The 20,270-nt window shown below is 46.8% G+C and overlaps 1 protein-coding gene across 6 annotated transcripts in view; it reads left to right on the top strand.

Moving 5' to 3' along the window:
• The window catches only part of Bmp6 (bone morphogenetic protein 6), a 261,855-nt gene that overhangs the window by 102,788 nt on the left and 138,797 nt on the right, over positions 1-20,270 (top strand). The window contains exon 1 of one of the 6 annotated variants that reach the window (XM_063276106.1): positions 7,456-8,956. The exons of 3 other annotated variants lie outside the window; for them this stretch is intronic. In XM_063276106.1, the coding sequence (XP_063132176.1) occupies positions 8,314-8,956 (643 nt within the window). In that variant the 5' untranslated portion in view covers positions 7,456-8,313. Of the gene's footprint in view, positions 1-7,455; positions 8,957-20,270 lie in introns of those variants that run through there. 2 more of the 6 variants (XM_039095387.2, NM_013107.2) reach the window with 2 other exon arrangements.

The following is a 20,270-nucleotide window of genomic DNA, read 5'->3' as shown; positions in this document are numbered from 1 at the left end:
CAGAGCCCTACATACCTGTGGTACAATCACGAAAGATGTGACATTGTCTGGTCCCAGGAGGAAGAGAAAGCTCTCGAATTTTTCTTTTCCCCTCCTCCCTCTCTCCTCCTTTCCCATCCTCCTCCCTCCTTTGCTTTCTTTCTTCGTCCTTACAGAGTCTTAAGTACCCCAGACTGGCCTTGAACTCTATGTAAAGAAGAATGACCTTGAATTGATACTCTCCCCTCTACCTCCTGGTACTGGAATTATAGTCCTGCACCATCATGCAGTTTATGTGGTTCTAGCAAAAAAGGTCCATAGGTCCTTCTGGGGAAGAACTAGAGAAAGGCCAACAGCAAAGCTTTTAGGTGTCTTATTAAGGTTCTTCCTCAGGGGAATCATGGCCACATCTTTATTCAAGGGGTTCTGCAGCTGGCTCAAGTCTGGAAATTGGTTCATTGGCTGAGATATTGCCTTTTGCCTCGATCCAATGTAGTCTTTCTTTGATTTGTTTGAGAAGTTTTCTGCTTATACAGATCAAACAGATAGGCAGTAGGCTTTCTATGTATATATTTCATGGCTGGAAACACCATGACTGATTAGCCAGTACCAAAGGTCTGAACAAGTCAAGCCATTAGAAATTTTTCCCTCTCCTGTGCTGACCATTAAGGGCTAGGTTATTAGAAACATTGTTTTGTCTATGCTGTCCATTATAATAACTCCAATCACCTTGTCTCTGGTGATTCAATGCTGCCACCGGGCCCTTGCTACCTCGGGGCCCATTAAACCCATTGCATTTAATTCATCCATTTTAGCAGCAGCATCTTCAACCCTAAGGCCTGGCACAAGAAAAGGGAAAGAACAAAACTCTTCAAATGTGTTGGTGCCCCACCCATCAGTTTGCGTCTCATAGGATTCATGAAGGGCATATCTTCTGGGCCTTCCCATTGTGGAGGATTGGGTTTTACACAATGTATCCACTCTAGCATTGCAATTTCCCTGAGCCTTAAAATCCCTTAGTCAACACTAAGCCAAGGGATATCAGGCATCTCCATACACACATGTGATTGTAATATATCAACTTAACATTATAATAACAGATTTGCTATATTCCATGAACGACTATGAATACAGCATTATTTTTTAAAAAGATTTATTTATTTTATGTATATGAGTACACTGTTGCTATTTTCAGACATATCAGAAGAGAGGCTTGGATCCCATTAAAGATGGTTGTGAGCCAGCATGCGGTTGCTGGGAATTGAACTCAGGACCTCTGGAAGAACAGTCAGTGTTCTTAAATGCTGAGCTATCTCTCCAGCCCTGAGTATAGTACTATTAACTATATCTTTAATTCTATCAGTGTTCCCTTAATCTTTGTCTCTCTGTGTCTGTCTGTCTGTCTCTGTCTCTCTCTCTCTCTCTGCTATACTATCCATTCAGGATACCACTGGAGGTTTTTCATTTGTTGTTTAACTTTGAGAAGAGGTCTTGTTATATTGCCCAGGTTGATCCTTCCCACCACAGGCTCTCAAGTGCTGGACCAGTGTGTGGCTCACAGGAGTTTGTATAAAACTACTTCCTCCTCCAGTCTTGGGAGCGATTCACAAATGGAGGGGTGGTAGTAGCAGAGCTTCTTGAAAGGCTATTCGGGACTTGTCTTGAAGCTGTGTTTGCATGGTAAACTTGTTCATTTGGGGCATATTTTGTACTCCAGGGGCAGATGGTTCTACTCTTTCCACAGCTCCTAGGCACGGTGATAACCTTTAGGGAGCTTGACTTTGACTCTCAGCAAATTTATCTATCACCCTGGGCTTCGTGCAAGGAATAGAGGTTGTAATGAGTCGTTTTTGCGTGAGCTTAGCACATCTCCTTGGCATTGGACTCTGGCTTGAGAACCTGTTCAGACCCATCTCCTTCCCCCTGCATTCTGCTTCCTACCAAGGGTTGCTGTGAACCACTGCCCTTTCCCTCCTGATCATAAACGAGGGGTTCCTTGCTGGTCTTCCTGGCTCTGCCCTGAGATGTTATGTTGAACGCTACATACATGCAATGACGGGATGTGTTCTTTCACACGTGCATGATGGCAAGATGTGTCTATGCTGTGCTGTCTCGTCTTTAATTTTAATTTGTTTACTTGTTTATTTTAGTGTATGAACGCTGATTGATGTCCTTCCCAGGGTATCCATAGTCCTATAACATCTTGGTATACCAACTTTCTGACAGAACTTCCATTGCTTTTCCTTCTGATGCACCCTGCTGTAGCCTCATGGGTCTTTTTGCTGTTTATCAAGCACATCAGGCATGTTCCTGGCAGGGGAGTTTTGCCCGCACTGTCTCTATGGTCTGAAAGCCTCTTCTCAAGATACATACACTCCTAGCTGGCTTCCTTTGCTCTACCAGATCTTCACACAAAGCAGCTTTCTTCAGGAAGCTTCTCCTAAGCATCCTTTTGCTTCTGCCCTTTGTCCTGTCTATGCCTCCTCCATAATACTTACCATTCGATAAATACGTGTTTGGTTTGTTTGTTTGCTGGAACATCATGCATTTAGTGGTTGAAAACAACACACACGTCCTTCTCATGGTTCTGAGGGTGTGAAGTCTGGTTCATGTGGATCCTCTCTCGGTGGAAAGGTCCTAGTAGGCTGAGGACAAGAGGTCCCTGTCCTGGGCTCTTCTCTGTAGGCTCTGACTGATAATCCACTTGTACGTTCATCTGGGTTGTTGGCATGATTACCAATCAAAGCTGGGGTTGCCATTAACTTGATACCTGTTAACTGTGCCCCTTACATTCCCTAACTCATTGCCACTTCACTTCCAAAGCCAGCAAGGGAAGTCAAGTCTCTCTTGGGCTATGCCTTTCTCTTGATGTCTTCTTCTTCTTCTTTTTTTTTTAAAGACTCCTGGGATTCTATTGGGGCCCTTGAATTATCCAGGACCAGTCTCGTCTTTAGGGCACCTGTTTAACAGTTTTATTTCTATCATTAACATCCCCTTTGTAACACACTGTAAAACACCATTTTCATAGGTGTATTGTCACCTGGAGTGAGGAAAATCCCCAGCCAATTTGTGGTACACTGCTCATCCCACTGTAGTTTCTGATTGTCTATTCTCCGGTCTAGATGACAGGTAGGCACAGTCCTCTGTTTGGTGTCTTCAATTTAGAGCCCTGCTCACCACACATCAGACATTTCACTATTTGTTAAATAAAGGAGTGACTGTGTAGATAGACTCGGTATGTGTATAGTCTTGTTCTTCTTTCAAAGCTAAAGGTCAATGGCACTGATTTTTATTTTATTGATACAGAGATTACTATGCCGCCAGGGTGATTTGGAACTCAAGACCACCATGGTTTGTATGCACTATTCTTCTAATCTGCATTTATTCTGTGTGTGTGTGTGTGTGTGTGTGTGTGTGTGTGTGTGTGTGTGAGAGAGAGAGAGAGAGAGTGTGTGTGTGTGTGTGTGTGTGCGCGCGCACGCACGCGCGCGTGTGTTCTGGCCTCCACATGACTCAGGTATGCTTCTTAAAAAGGATTGATAACACTATAATTCATATTTTCATGTAGCTAATAGAGACACACTTGGAATACTGGCTAATAGAACGCCATGAACCCCAGAGACTGATGGGTCAGGGAACCCTGCCCTACCCAACAAACACATGTCCAGTGCTCTCTCACAACAAACGTCCTCAGGGATAGTAAAACAAGAAATGGAAATTTGGTATTCGATTTAAACACACAAAAAAAAGTGACTTCATTTACACATGCCACTTAGCCGATGAAAAATTCAGAAATGACCGAATGGAGCGTCTGGATTCCACTAATACTTCATTGTTTGGTGTTCTATAGACAGTTTGGGTTCTAGGAGCGAGAGATCTGAGTGCATGTGACAAGTGAGACTCAATAAATAACAGATTTGCTATTTGGGTTACAGTGTGGAAAAAAAAGATCTCTGGAAACAGATTTATGTATTAGTTTTTCACTCTGCCACCAGATGTCCTCCGAGTAGGAAAACATGATGGCCTGAGTGACATTTTGAAGTGTGAATGCCCAGCGTTTTTGAACAGACAGTGACGGGATGGTGTGAGGGACTGTACACGTGACCGCAGACTTTGCGATGAGACACATATTTTGAAGTTTGTCTTACAGGTGTAACTTTCAGGAGCAATATTTATTCAACACTCAGATGTTCGTTCCTCGTCCTCAGCAAACATTTACTTAACATAGTTCCTTCTCATTAATTCCCCAACTGGTATTTTTAAAATGTGAGTGAGCAAGTTATTATATTTTGGAATTAATGTTGAGCTCCTCCAACCTTGTGCTAATTACAGTGATGAGAGCTTAGTATTTTGAGTGTAGTGTCCCAAGGCCTCGGGGAGGGCAGAGTTTGGGCTTTGAAGCACCATGGCTGCATATTATAGGACTTTTATGTTGAATTTTGAAGGTCAGGGCTTACGGCTTTGGGTAAGGCAGCTGAGTGGACCTGATTTAATACAAAATCAAAGCGCGTGCTTGAGGCTTTGTTTTTGCTTTGTTTTGCTTTTGGTTTTGTTGAGACAGGATTTCTCTGTGTAGTCCTGGCTGTCCTGGAAATCGCTCTGTAGACCAAGCTGGCCTCGAACTCCTGGAATTATAGATGTGTGCCACGATCACTGGGCTACTTGTAGTGTATTGTTAATGAGGTAGTCTGCACGGAAGAATGGAGTACTTAGCATATTAAATGAATAAGCAGTATCATTTGGAAGCAAGCATATTTGGCATATTAAATTAATGAGCAGTATCTTTTCAAGTCAGAATTTATTAGGCCAAGCACGTTGTAAACATACAACTCCCCATAATGTGTAAGGAACAGTTCTGAAGACAGGCATTTTTAAGAATTTTCTGTGAGTTACTGTGTCCCAGTGAGGATTCCCACCCTGTCTCTGGTATCGCCGAACGTGTGGAACAAATTTGTGCTTTATGGTGAGGCCATCTTCACATCATGAAGTGGGGCAAGGGTGGGACAGACAACCTATTTCCAGAGACTGAGGCCATCTGCACGAAATGTCAGCCAAGCAACCAGATGTTTGCTATGGGTTGGCTCGGACATCTGGCTTCTTGACGGGATTCCTCCTCTTTCCCCCCATATGCTCAGAGAGAACTGAGGGAAGCTTGTCTGGGTTTGCAGAGGAAGGGGCAGTAATATTTTAGTGTCCTGCAGGGGGCGAAGTGACCTCTGATTTTCTCCAAGTGTTCACAGGTTCCAGTGAACTCCAGAGGCAGGCCTGCTCAATCAAGTCACGTCAGTGCCATCATTCTGCATCCACTTAGAATCAGTCACACTGTGTGCTTTGTCTCATCCTCTGATCTGACACCTCCGGGTCACATGGAGTCTCTAATGGGATGTGGTCAAGAAAGTAGGAGGTGGGGAGGGACACCGATTAAGGTTCTCTTTCCATCCCGAGTTTCACTTGACATACATAGAGAAGCTGTGGTCCAAGTCTGACGTCATTGAACTCTTAGGATTATCCCTTTTTATTCATCTCTTCGAACTCAGGTGTGCCCAAGTGCTTGCCTGCCTGCTTCCTGTAAATATGACATGGCCACATTAAGAACACACCATAGACAAGTAGAACACATCTTTTGTGACCCTTGGCTGAATATCACCATCCTTATGACATCCTACCTCACATCCTCAGACTCTCATACTCACCACCTGAAGGCACCACCAAACACCCCCTTATTCTGGCACTATTCTACGAGAACAGAATTCCTCTCGGTAGGGGTGGGGAGTCTATGACAGACCTGAATTAGAGCTGCTGTTGAGATGATGTGGTTGATAATGCTTCAGTAAGTGACATTTTAGACTCACACCATGGGGGGTTGAGGGGTGGCTTAGAGGGGCGGAACAGTAGTGTAGCCCACATGTCTGTTCTCCACTAGGCTTATTTTCATAGAGTCATATACCCCAGATGAGTCACAAGGCCACTTTTGTGTTTTAAATGGCACTGCCTAATGGAGTACCTTCGGGGTTTAATTTGTTTCTCTATTTATTTTTGTAGATTTCAGCACTGTCTTCACTGCCCTTATAATTTGAGCTCCTTTTATTCCACATGTGTCTTGTCAGACTTCCTTCAAAGAAAGTGTGGCTGAGTGTGTGCGAAGAGGAGGTCCCCAGTTCGAAGCTCATGAGCGCTTGTTGGGACTTCCTACCTTCTGAGTGGAGTCCCTGGCCTCTTGGGGACTTGTATGGTGTCCTAGACAGAAGAAGTGGTGTGTGCCTTTATGTCTCTGGCATCCTTGAACCAATTATCAAGGATCTAAAACGTTTCAGACCCTGTAAACCAATACTGAAAGTAGGTGTCTGTTTCGTTTTATTTATTTATTTGTTTGTTTGTTTGTTTGTTTATTATGTAAGTACACTGTAGCTGTCTTCAGACACACCAGAAGGGGACATCAGATCCCATTACGGATGGTTGCGAGCCACCATGTGGTTGCTGGGATTTGAACTCAGGACCTCTGGAAGAGCAGTCGGTGCTCTTAACCACTGAGCCATCTCTCCAGCCCTTGTTTCCTAATCCTTAGTGTTCTCTCCAGGTGGAAGAGTCAAATGTTTAAAGGGCATTCGCTTCTACCATCTACAGATGAGTGACCATTTGAGTAATGCAGAAGGAAATGAATTGGCATCTTTATTGGCAGAAGGTGGTGTTGGACGGGGTCCCAGTTTGTTCAGGGATTGAAGCAACCTGCATTCAAGGACCCTGTTTATTATCCTGACCATTTTCTACACTTTTCAGGCTGCTGGTGCCGAGACTATCTTTACCACCGTCTTTACGTCTTACTTGGCACTGTGTAACTTATAATTGTATTTCAGCTCATTAAAATGCAATTGCCAACTGCATTGACAGCCTAGCAAGAGCATGGGAGAGGGTTTTCTTGCAACACTGGGGCCTCTTTCGTTTGGGTTTTAGTTTAATTACTCAAATGCAGTCCAAATGAAGAGATAACTTGAAATATCCAAGGGGAAACCTCCAGGACTCTGATTTAGTTTAGTCCTGCCCTCTTTGCAGCTAGTGTGTGAGCAGCTTCCTCGAAGGGTGTGTCTTAACTTACAGCAGCTGCCTTTGAGAGCCACGTGTCTGCTAAACGCCTACATTCCATCAATAAGACAAACTAAGCAGGGAAGGAGAAAATTGTCATATTATTTTCTCCTTCGGTAACGGTGTGGATTTAATAGCTGTGTTTATTTTTATTTAGCGGAGGAAGAGGAAAGTTTAGATCGGGGTCATGATCAGATCTGTCTTCCTAGCAATAACCTCTTTGCCGATCTTACCCGCCCAAACAGCTCCTGGTGCCTCCAAGAATTCTGTGTGCTAGAAACCTACGCTCAGCAGAGGCAAGGCCTTGGGAGAAGGGAGGGTGAAAGAAGGGGGTGGGCCTATGTAAATAGCTCGCAAGAGTCATCTCTCCATTGGCTGGTAGCCTGTCCGTCATCGAGTAGGGCAGGGCGTTCCTGGGCTTGAGTGCGGTACCTGAGCGAGACGCGCAGCAGAAAGCCCACGTTGGCGGCGGCCGGGAGCGCAGCACGCACAGGCGGGAGACTGCGAATTCCCGAGCCGACGCCGCAGCCTGTGTTCCGCGCTCGGCTCCTCGGCTCTCCCATCGCCCTGGAGAGCCGGATCCTTCGGGAACCCGAGAGACGGCCGAGAGGAAAGTCAGATCGTGGCCGCCTCCACTTGGGGAGGCGCGCGGAGATTGCGAGGGGGAGCGACGGTGCCCGAGGGCGGAGGGGCGCTGAGTTTCGGGCCAGAGGGAAGTTTAAAGCGACGCGAAGAAAATTGGCTTTTTAGGACGCGGGGTCGCCCTGCCCGGGACCCGGAGAGGAGTAAACTCCACGATTGTCCTACAAGCCAGGAGAGGAGTGTCCGAGGATGGTGCCAGGCATCGACCCCATCTCTTGATCTGTGGTCTCCGATTCCCCTCGGCCAGCCTCCTGCGGGGTCTCAGGGCAGCGCACGTGTGCAGACAGCAAGTGACCGTGCCGTGACCCGCCAGGGAACGCCGGCTGCAGCGCAGTCCTGTCTCGGACACACCTGGCTCAGCTCGTGCGCCTCCAGAGACCTGCGGGAGAGTGGGGGATCCTGGCCGTCACCCCGTCGTCTCTTCTCCGCCCGGGCTTCTGGGGGCGCCGCGGATGACCATGAGAGATAAGGACTGAGTGCCAGGATCGGGAAGAGAGCCCGCCGAGAGGTGGCGGGGGCTGCCCACTCCAAGGGCCACAGCCGCCGCGCTCGGGCCTCGCTCCGCCGCTCGACGCCTCGCGGGGCCCGCGGGGACAGCCGGGCCGGGCGGCGATGCCCGGGCTGGGGCGGAGGGCGCAGTGGCTGTGCTGGTGGTGGGGGTTACTGTGCAGCTGCGGCCCCCCGCCACTGCGGCCCCCTCTGCCGGTAGCCGCGGCCGCCGCCGGGGGGCAGCTGCTGGGAGCCGGCGGGAGCCCTGTGCGCGCCGAGCAGCCACCGCCGCAATCCTCCTCTTCGGGCTTCCTCTATCGGCGGCTCAAGACCCACGAGAAGCGGGAGATGCAAAAGGAGATCCTGTCGGTGTTGGGGCTGCCTCACAGGCCGCGGCCCCTGCACGGTCTCCAGCAGCCTCAATCCCCCGTGCTCCCGCAGCAGCAACAATCGCAACAGACGGCCCGCGAGGAGCCCCCTCCAGGGCGGCTGAAGTCCGCTCCGCTCTTCATGCTGGATCTCTACAACTCCCTGTCCAAGGACGACGAAGAGGATGGGGTGTCAGAGGGAGAGGGACTGGAGCCCGAGTCCCACGGAAGGGCCAGCTCGTCCCAGCTCAAACAGCCATCTCCCGGGGCTGCACACTCCCTGAACCGCAAGAGTCTCCTGGCCCCGGGACCCGGCGGCAGTGCGTCCCCACTGACCAGCGCGCAGGACAGCGCTTTCCTCAACGACGCGGACATGGTCATGAGCTTTGTGAACCTGGGTAAGGTTTTTAGGGGTAGCATCGCGCGGAGGACAGACCCCTCCTTTGCAGTCTTCTGGGCTCAGCGGTGGGAAGAGGTGGAGGAGCGCGCGCGCGGCGGGGATGAGGGACAGCAGGCGCTCCTGACACCTGCGCAGCCCAGGGCTCGCCCGCGCTCCGCTGCAGTGGGAGGGGCTGGAGCTCGCAGGGGTGCCCGCGGAGAGTGAGCTGGGGACACCTTTTCCCGTATTCTTATTTCTGCCGAGCCCAGGCCACCTCAATTCAAGTGAGTCTGGCCAATGTTGGTAAGATAAGGAAGGCCCTCTGCACGCTTCCCTCTGAACTGTCCTCCTTTGCCCCCTGGACGTTTGGAGTGCCGCTTTACCCATATTGACTGTCAGGGAGTCCACTAGCAGTTGAAAACTCCGAGTACCTGATCTGAGTGCTTTAGAGAAACTCACAGGTGTTGAGGAAGGAGGGCTTCGGTGGCTGAAGAAGGTCCCACGGGACCTTGGAAGGTGTGCCAATCCCAGCCAGGCGGGGCTTGCGTCAGTGTGGGGCGAGATTCCAGCGCAATTGGGGTAATCCACCCAGTGCCTGCGCTCTCATGCCCTTGGCCATTGTCCCAAAAGGTTGACCCTTTAATCAATGCTGTCCAAGCTCCTGGGGGGAGAGAAAGGGTGCGGGGGTAGGGGCCAGGGTTGGCCGCTGAGCTCTACTGAACTCCGTTGCCAGGCAACAGAATGGAAAGTCGAGGGCTGCTAAATTGGGCTCTGCCACTAATGTTCTGTGGCAAACCCGGACAGAGAGTCACGTCCCCCTCCCCCTTGAAGTTTTCTCTCATCTGTAAACAGAAAAGGGAGGTGGGGTAAGGAAGACTGCCGAGTCAGTGCTTCCGGTCCTCGCTAGTTTTTATTCATACACTTAGTATAGACCAGAGATTTAGGAGTCATGTCCCCAGTGGGTAGACCTGGGGAAGTCGACACACCCAGAGTGGCTGCAGCCGCTTCTGGGTTTCTGTGGGCTTTCTCTCCCTGGGGAGACCCATGCCTGTGCCCAGGCCTCAGAATGGGTTAGCATGTGCTTGCCAAAAGGCCTGTCAGAGGCGTCCATCACTTTCAAGTCAGTAGTTAGAGAGTGATGACCCAGTGTTAAGTATCTAATTGAGTTCTTTGCGAGTGTAGCTAGGATTCTTAGTTCCGCTGAGGTGGAACTGGGTATGAGGAAGAAAAACGAAATAAGAGGAGCAACTGAGTGGAGCAGGAGCAGGAAAGTGTGGAGGCAGAATGACCAGTATCCAAGCAGTGCTGAAATCCTCCTGGGAAACGCACGAAACAGAATCTCACAGGGAGTGGAGGCTCAGGGCCTGCCAATCCCTGCTACTTGCACCTCCAGGGGATCTGATTGGACAAGGATTCTCACAGTGTATTGGAATGGAGTTCAAGGCTGAGCTACCCCCAGGAAGCTTTCTAAGGAAATTGTCTCTCATGCCACTCGCTGAAACTTGGTGATGGTGGGGTGGTTAGGGATTCAGAGGACCAGGGCTGTTTTATTCTAGCATGGGCTGATTCTTTTGATTCCCTAGGTCCCAGCCCTGGCTGACCTTAGTGTCACTTTGGACCTATAAAGTACTAGGGTGCTGGGTCTGGTCCTCCTCAGACTCAGAGATTGGCAGAATCCTGTGGGTGAGCTCCAACAGATTTTAATTTTTTAAAACGTTCCTTAGATTTTTTTTTTAAGTGTGCACCCTGGTGAAGATGTCTGAAGGAAATCATCGTTTATCATCTTTGGAAGGAAAAAAAAACCCCAAAAAACAAAACAAAACGAAGAAAACAAAACAACCCAAAAAAACAAAACAAAACATAACAAAACCCCAAAGGCTTCTGAATGCTGTGGCCTATTAGAATAATCTGTGGGCTTTTAGGAATCCCCGGTGGCACTCTGTTTCAGTTCAGTCAGCAAGTGGCGGTTTGGGCAGAGTTCAGAAACAGTATTTTTTTTTAAAGTGCTGTCCCAATGATTCTAGGGTTCAGAAACCATTGTTTTTGATCGTAATTGAAATGTAAAGATCTGGTTTGGGGCAGATGTGTGTGTGTGTGTGTGTGTGTGTGTGTGTGTGTGTGTGTGGTGACTTTCATAGTCTTCTCTTTCCTTGCTTTTCTGACCTTCTGTGGTTTACAAGTAACACAGCTTCTGAGTCACATTGTTTGAAGGTGGTTGCCAACTCATTTTGTTATGGCTATAGAGTTCAGCATCCTATCTCCCTAGGTATGTTTGTAACTCTCCCTCTCTCCCTCCCTCCCTCCCTCCTTCCCTCCAACCTATCCCTCCCTCCAACCTGTCCCTTCCTCCACCCTCCTTCTCTCCCTCCCTCCACCCTCCCTCCCTCCCTCCACCCTCCTTCTCTCCCTCCCTCCACCCTCCTTCCCTCCCTACCTCCACCCTCTTTCCCTCCCTCTACCCTCCTTCTCTCCCTCCCTCCCCCTCCTTCCCTCCCTCCCTTCCTTCACCCTTCTTCTCTCCCTCCCTCCACTCTCCCTCAGTCCCCCTCCCTGTCATTCTTTCCACTTCCCTTTCCTTTCCTTCTCTCTATCCCATCTTCCCTTTTTGGGATATAGGCCTATGATATGTAGCCCAACATGCATCAGAGCTGGAAATCTTCCTGCCTAAAATTCCAGAGTGCTGGAATTATGGGCTCACAAGGTCCTATCTGACTTTTATTTCTCATAAACGATTTTTGAAGACTGAAAGCTCCAAGGGAGCAGCGCACCAGTAGGACAAGCGAACTCCTAGACAGGCTGACGTGGAACCGGAAGATACTACTCTTTGCCCCAAGCCGTTTCTATCTCATCATGGGTGCTTCTTGCAGTTGCCTTTAATGTAGGTCCAGTTCTAGGCTCCACTCAGGAGAAAGGAGAAAACCTCTTCTAGGTAGACGGGCTGCAAGCAGCGACCAGGAGAAGCAACCATGCTCATCTTAATCCATGTAGCAGTGGAAAAGACAGATTTCACCAGAGGCTGGAGTGTGATAAAATCTGAGGACTGTGGCTGTGAATGTAAGGGGGAATTTACCTGTAGAAAAAGGGCGGGAAGCCCAACAATGATGAATGCGCTGAAAATGTTAGGAGAATTCTGCAGATTGTCTCATTGACATCAATGTCATTTTGACCAATGTAGGAGAACCTGACCCATCTATTAGAGAACCTATAGAAAGATAAATCTTGCACCACCATGTTTGTACGGCGGTGTCCACTGCGCCGAGGTTACACACTAAAGGCATAAAGGGAAGTTACCCATCTCTGTTAATGTGCCTGTTCCCTAGGACTAGAGGAATAGTTTGCTCATGAAATACATTTGCAACACCCAAGCTTTGTCATCCGGTCTGACTGTCAGGAGGTATGAATCAACAGGACGAATCTCCCAGTGTGAACGCTGGCCGTTCAGTCCAGCTCATTGTTGTTGGTGTTGACTGTGTAAAGTCCTGTCTTGGAAACAGGGCTGTCTGCTGTGGATGCACTGTGTCAGCTAAGTGCCTGGGTGATCTTGTGGATTTACCCATCCCATCAGGGTCACAGATGTCATTTGCTACTTGTTTTTCTACTGCTCAAAATGTCTTGACTCTTGACTAAACACGCCTGCCAATTTGGTGACGTTGGAGAGATATCCTGATACAGTCTTTAGGTGTTAGGTTAAAATTCTACCCTCCTCCGCAAACACTTTCTTACTCTATGCCCCATCCTCTTCTTTATCAGCACAGCGTCCTTGTGCTGATCACACAGAATTTCTCCCTCTGTCTGTCACTGGTTTTAAAATCGCTTACTCATTGTGTATGTGCTGTTTGGGATGTCAGCCTTTAAAGGCTGTCATCACACAGGTCCACCATGGTAGCCTAACAAAATGCTGAGCATTCTGACCAAGCTTCATAAAGATCGAATTAACAAAAATATAAACAATACCCTGTAATAATTCCCACTGATCTGCACATGTTGATTCTTTGGAAAAGGTAATTCTTGATTTGTGTTTAGCGTAAAATTCTTGGGGATATTTAGGATCCGGATTTGAGGCATTTTATGGCCATGTTTTATTACTAGGCCTTTTAAAAGTTATCTGAATGTGTATCAATTTGTAATATCTTTATGTTTGTGGGAGTAGAAACAATGCCTCTTGAAATCTCTGTACTTTGGGCTTATCTTGAATTAATAAGGTGTTGATCTCTGGATGCTAGGATTAAATGAAATAAAGGGCTCTCATCATGCTGGGAAAAGGGAATCAGTAAGTGTTAGTACAAGAAACAAGTAACTTATTGTACTGAAAATATTGGCAGTCTTCTCAACAGAATTACTCTTGGGAAACATAAATTAGAAGGAAAATGGAATACTCCCTGCTTGTATCTGTAACCAGAGACACTGTACTGCCTTTCTCTTATAAACAGAGGATTGGTACTACAGCCTTTCCTTTGGGCTGCTTGTACTTATCGAGAATTTTTTACAATCATTTAAAAATTTTTGTAACAGAAACTAAATGTGTTGCCTGTAAGCTATCCTCAGCCAAAGGAGCTGAGAGAATTTGAAAGAACGTGGTCCAGGGAAGAAGTAGATGTTTTCTCCCCAGAGTTTTAAATGTGAAATTCAGTGGCTTTTCAACAAGAAGCTGGACAAAGTGTTCTTCAGCTGAGATCAAAGGGCAAGAAGATACCATTGTTTCACCCTTAGATGCTGCTTCCTCTGGTTGTCCTTCTAAGAATGGGTATAAGTCCTTTTTTAAATGTGCTGAATCATGCTTAGTTCCTCTGTTTAAGCTTGCCCCTGATTAGCTTGGAGAAGGTTTTCCTCAGACTGTGGGAATCTCGGAGTTAAGTGAGAAAAAGTGATAATTCAGCATTTTCTTTACAACTTGTAATCGCGTTCAGAGTCCCACTGCCTCACCTGCTGAGTTTCATTTTCTAGGGCTGGGAATAGAACTTGTGGCCCAACACATGCTAAGCCCACATTCAGCCATTGAGCTACACACAGCCACAAAGCGGTATGGTGCATATGAATATGGGTGAAGTCTTTGAATACTTGCTGTCAAGAATGGTGGAAGGAACTCTAATGACCACTGATCGATTTGTCCAACCTGGTCTTACTGAGGAAGTGCAGTTAGGAAAGTGGAGGGTAAATCCCATTTGTGTTAACTTTGCACAAATCAGTCCTGGGCTCTGCTTCCCAGCCAAATCAGAACAGGCACCACTGTAGGGAGTGCATATTTCATAACTTGATAGAAAGTTGCGGAGTTTTTTTAATATTCATTTTGAACTCCCTCTGCTTTCTCTTTTGTCTGTTTCACTGTCATTTGGCTTCCAGCGGTATTTTAATGAGGTAATTTTGTTTCTGATTAGAAGCTGTCATGAATATCTAGTTTAAAGCAGTAGAAATTAGAGCAGTAGAAACCAAGAGGACGATAGCAGTCGTCAGTTTACAAGGGCCCGTGCATGTACACAGCTGTTAGCCATTAACTTGCACACTAACTGTCCCACCCTCCAAGGGCCTGCAGGATAGCCCAACCATGTGCCACCAATCCAGCCCAGCTTCCCTGGCCACAGGCTGTCACCCAGGAGCTGAGGAGGGGAATGGTAGAGGCTGGTGTCTTTCTTTTGTGTCACTACCAAAGCACCAGTGTATGCTGTCACCCCTGTTTCTCTCTTACCACCCAGACAGCTGAGTTACTCTCATTCCGACACACTGGCCTGTCCTCAAGCCCTCACTTTCCACAGATACTCACTCACTCGCAGCCGGTCTCCTGTCCACATAGAATTCCAGAGCTAGAAAACAAATGTAGTCTCACCTGGAATGAATGAAAAAAAAAAAAGTAACAACTGTTACTTTTTTGTTATTAAGAAGGGAGGGAGGACTAGCATTTTAGTGAAATTCAATTCCTAAATAACTAGTGCTAGCAAACTCTGGGGTCTGAGCTAAGTTCCACCTGCCCATCTTTTACTATTAACAGTAGAAATTAACTGTGTGTGTGTGTGGCTTTTTTTTTCCTATTGGTGGATCAATGTTTGTTTGAGAAAGGATCTCACTATGGAACTCATTCTGCCTCAAACTCAGAATCCTGTCTCTGCTTCCTGATTGCTGGGGTTACAAGAGCTCGCTACCACACCTATATAGATAATAATAATAATAATAATAATAATAATAATAATAATAATATTTTATTATATAATGGTTGATCATGGGCATTTATAGATATTTAAATTAGTTACATGTTGTGAGGATGTTCTCTAAGATGTTTGTTTAATATGAATATATAGTCTTCTAGCCTCCTGTGACTAAAGTTGGGATCTCCAGCCTGGTTTGGAAAACATCTACAACATGGTTTTTCTGAGGACGCATGCCTTGCAACAGATAACCGGCTCCGAGTTTATTGATTAAACCTCGTTTGGGATTTATTTGGCAAATTACTGTTGAAGCTGAAGAACTTAGAGCTTGGAAAGGTCTTCCATGCCACCTGGCCTCCCCTGTTGGAAGTTTCACTTGTTAGATTTTAGTCAGCATTACTTTCTTGCCTGTTTGGTGCTAGATGACAAAGTTAAGGGGGACTCTCTAGACCCAAGAAGCTATTCTCAGTGCGTTGGAGCAGTCCGGCTGTAGGCAGGGAGACAAAACGATATAGAAATGGCAACGCGGCCTGAAACACTTCCGGCTAAGATGAGAGGGAGGCACAGATCTGGATTTTTCTGGATTTTTTTTTCCCCCATGGCCAGTAACATTTCCCTCTGGAACTCTGCTTTTCTGAAAAGAAAATGCTAAGTGTGTCTATAAATATGTCTTGTTTGGTATGCTGCAGGACTGTTGACCCTACAAAGACTTGTTTTCTCTCAGAAACTGAATTGAAAACCGTGCTGCCCGAAGCTGCATTGTTCCTCTGATGCGCGCCAGGCGATCCTCTTCCTGCCCTTCCCAACTCCGTTATCCCCAGACCAGGCCTATAATGGAGATGGTATCTAAATGACATCAGGTAATTCCTTGACGGGTCCCCACGGCCCTGTTATCACACAAGCCCAGATGACAGCGTTGAAGAACCTCCTTCACATATTTTTGCACAGAAGAGGCTCTTGGTTCCGAGCCGGAGTCCGCCTTCCTGACTTTCCTGACTTTCAAGTTCACCAGCACACACCCTTGACAACGACCGGTCATGCTAGATAGATATCGTGGGACTGCCCTAGGCCTGAACTGTCTGTGCTTACCAGGGCAGACTTTATGTTCAGATTGTTTTCTCATCATTGCAAGTATTGTCTGGGAGGAGGAGAGCGGACTGAGAGCAGGCAGTGACCGACCGTGTCCCTTGAGGACCCACTCGGACCTGACCTTTGCTACCCACCATGGTCCTCATCTCCCTCTTGCCGTTTCACCCTTTCACCTTGCCCAGAATGTGACTTCCAGCCCCAAATATCTGTGCCTCTTGATTGTTGGTCCTGTGTTTACAGTCTTGTTGGTTTCCTGTTCATGAACGTGGGCTGGGGAAAATATTCCGACTCGTGTCTCCAAAGAGGAGGAGCTTGGTCTATCATTGGTGCAAACCGTCTGTGCGGATGAGGCCGGGGGATATTTTTACAAATTGGCTTTGCTTACTCTCCGAGACTAGTTATTTTAAAAAGTCTGTGAATTGCATTTAAATTGTCCGAAGGCTGCCTTTTTTTTTTTTTTTTTTTCTCCTCAGCTACAAAATGACAGATTTTTACTTGGCTTAATTTTCCTTCCAGGTTTTATTTGTACATTCTCATATCAGAGTATGTTAACAACAGAGGCAGTGTGTTGAAAAGACTGTGTGTGTGTGTGTGTGTGTGTGTGTGTGTGTGTCTGTGTCTGTGTCTGTGTCTGTGTGTGCGTGTGTATGTCAGAGAGAGAGAGAATGAGAATGTGTGTAGGTGTATTTAGAGAAACTTTAGTTTCATAACAAAATTGAGCAGAAAGGTCCAGCAATTTCCTATGCATCCCCTACTCCACCCCATGCTCACATCTTCCCATGAACTTCAGGAGGGGTCCATCTGTTATCATAGAGGACACAGCATTGTTAGGTAGCACCCACAGTTTCCTTTTGGGTCCACTCCTCTGGTGTACCTCCTGTGAGCTTGGACAAATGCGTAACGTTAGTAGGTCCGTCATAGTGTCCCACGGAATAGCTCATTGCCCTCTAGAGAAAAGCTGTCTCACTGAATGGGGAGGAAAACACCGTGGATATATACGCAATCAAAATACGCAGTTTGGGAGAAAAGAAGAATTAAACTCTGTTGTTGAGGGCCTACTTTGTCTTCATGGATCCATCCTGGTGTTATATAAAAACTCTTGACTGCGTCTGACAGCGTGAGTCTCGTAGTGTTTTAACATGTTGTCAACAAACCTATCAGAAATCTTTTCTCCCCCCCCCTTTTTTTTTAAATTCTAGGAGCTATTTTTCCCCCCTTCTGCATACTTGCACTGAGGTGTCTGTCACCATAGTACCTAGACAATCCCTCAGGCAGAGAGAGACATGAGTGATTAAATTTCTCTCTGGCTTGTACTCTGTTTGATCCATGCTCGGCAGGATTCGAAGGAGGGGGGGGGAGAGAGAGAGAGAGAGAGAGAGAGAGAGAGAGAGAGAGAGAGAGAGAGAGAATGAATATGAATATGAATATGAATCCTGAGGAATGAGCAAGAGTTATTGGGATTTGGTGCTTGTAAACTGTTGAAGTCGGGGCTGGTTATGGGAGGAGGGAAATATTTTTCCTTCCTTTCTGAAAATTTATAATAAAACAGTGTGAATTTGGGATTGAGAAACTCCTCCTTAAACCCCCCTCCCCCCAGGATATACTGGATCTAGAGAGATCACAGCCTACCTTAGGAGAAACTACTTAGACTGTAGTAAATCTAATTAATTGAGACTCCATAAATCCTGAGGGCTTTTTTTTTTTTTTTTTTTTTGGTTCTTTTTTTCAGAGCTGGGGACCGAACCCAGGGCCTTGCGCTTCCTAGGTAAGCGCTCTACCACTGAGCTAAATCTCCAGCCCCAATCCTGAGGGCTTTGTAAATAATACACTGAGTAGGGTTTTTTGTTTTCTCGGATGAAGGGCTGTCCAGATGTCTGTGACTAAGGAGTATGGGAACCCTAAAGAGTGGCTTTGAATTCATAGTCGTTTGTCTGAGGTTTGTCTGGAGTTTGGGTATTCTTTTATGAGGACTCATTATAGGCAGGGATATTTCCTCATCGAATTATAGCCAAATTGCCCACCCCTTACTCCCCATTTTACCTCCCACCTGCATAGAGGAAACCTCCCCAAATAAGGAAGTACTTGGGGGTCATGGCTGTATAGGTAGGTTCAAGAAATTCACCTGTCGTCCCCTAATATGTGACTTAGGGTATGTTTTGAGTGATAGGATAGATACTTAATTGGACAAAAAGATTGTGCAGGAGATTGTACAAAGGTGGTGGGGTACCTTTTTAACTCCTTAGTGATATTATCTACTTAATGAAAGCTTTTTGATTCTATTATTATATAAAAATGTGAATCATTGGTATAGATGTGATAACATCATGGCTGGGATGCAGGTAAAATGCAGTGGAATTTAGGTCTCTTTCTCTCTCTCACTCTCTCTCTTTTACTTTTAATTTTGTACGGTGTTTCATGTAACCAGGCTGGCCTTGAACTTGATATGTACCCAAGGATGATCTTGGACTCCCTACCTTCCTGCCTCAGTCTCCAGAGTGTTGGAATTACAGCTGTGTCCCACCGTGCCAAACTTCCTCCTCCTCCTTCTCTTCACTAATAGCACTAGCAATGTCACTGCATTTATTCTCACTGTCATGTATGCTTTTCTGGACATAGTTTGGGTGCATTTGCCATTGACCCAAGAGGGCAGATAACACACACGTCCATAAAGTTTTGTGAGTCACTTCAGACTATTACAGTTAAATGGTTGGTTTCTTGACGGTGCTAAGGCACCTTTTCTTACAGATTAGAAGAACCCTTGGTTAAGACTTGGGAGCCTTGAATTTAGATTCCTTTTGTTTCGTATCCTTTTGCTCTGTCTTGTTCAAGCCTCTTGACCAAATGTCTAGGGCTCTTTCGTTGCCTGTAGAATTTGAATACTGGGCCAGATCAGCATTTTCCAAGAAGTATTTCATGGGACCCTCCCCCCCTTTTCCAAAATGGTCTGTGCAAAAAACAATCGTGGAGGCAATTAGAGTCCCTCTTTCTGAGATGTATGTGCCCACCCAGGTTCAAAACTGCGGCAAGGCTAACCGGGAACTAGCCTACTCCCTGAGCCTGCCTTTGTTATATAGAACCCACTTTCGATGGAAGCTCTCTCGTGTTGAGCCTGGGCTACTCACCGCCATGCCTGTTCCTGTTCCTCCTAGTGATTATGGTAGAGGAAGGCAGGGACCCCTGGAAGCTCTATTTCCAGTGGCCCACGGCCTTCTGGGACTTCAGCTCTGAGCAAACTACCTTGTCCCATCTTGCATAGGTGACCTGTGGGGCTTTCTTTCCTCCTCCTAGAGGAAGCGGCTTCTCACTGTTGCTTGTCTCTTCAGTGCCATTCTGTGACCTGCTATCCTTCTGAGCTTTCCTACCCCTGTACCTCCCCCACCTCCCTTAAATCCCCATCTTACAGTTTCATTGTTGTGAAGACACCATGACCACAGCAACTCTTATAAAGGGAGACATTTTCCTGGGGCTGGCTTACAGGTTTCATCCATTATGGTCATAGCAGGCAGACACAGTACTGAAGAAGGAGCTGAGAGTTCTACATCCAGATGGGCAGGCACCAGGAAGTGACTAAGACACACTTCCTCCAACAGGGCCTCACCTCCTAATAGTGCCACTCCTTGCGGGCCTATGGGGGCCATTTTCTTTCAAGCCTCTATAGATACCCTGGATGGAAACATTTGCATTTCCTCATTGGCCTCTGTGCTGGTGGACAGTTTTCCATTGTTGTAACAAAATACCTCAAACAACTTAATAGAAAGGGTGTGTGTGTGTGTGTGTGTGTGTGTGTGTGTGTGTGTGTGTATTTAGCTTATACTTTCAGAGGTTTTGGTCTGTGGTGACTTCACTAGTGTTTTGGGGTCTGTCTAAGAAGGCCATCCTACCAAGGAGAATATAGTAGAAGAAGCCACTTACTGTCTGGTGGCAAGGAGGATGGAGGGGGAGTAGGGACTGAATGAGGGGAGGAGTCTAGGATTAAAATATACTCTTCTAAGATATACCCTCAGACCTTCTTCCCCAGATTAGTCCTCATCTTTTACAGATTGGATCACCTCCCAATAGTCGTTCATTCCATTGTGAACCCTTCAGTTGATTAATCCTTTGAGGTAG

The sequence above is a fragment of the Rattus norvegicus genome, chromosome 17, assembly GCF_036323735.1.
Source record: "Rattus norvegicus strain BN/NHsdMcwi chromosome 17, GRCr8, whole genome shotgun sequence".
In the NCBI taxonomy this organism is placed as follows: Eukaryota; Metazoa; Chordata; class Mammalia; order Rodentia; family Muridae; genus Rattus; species Rattus norvegicus.
This window is presented reverse-complemented; position numbering and strand designations above follow the sequence as displayed.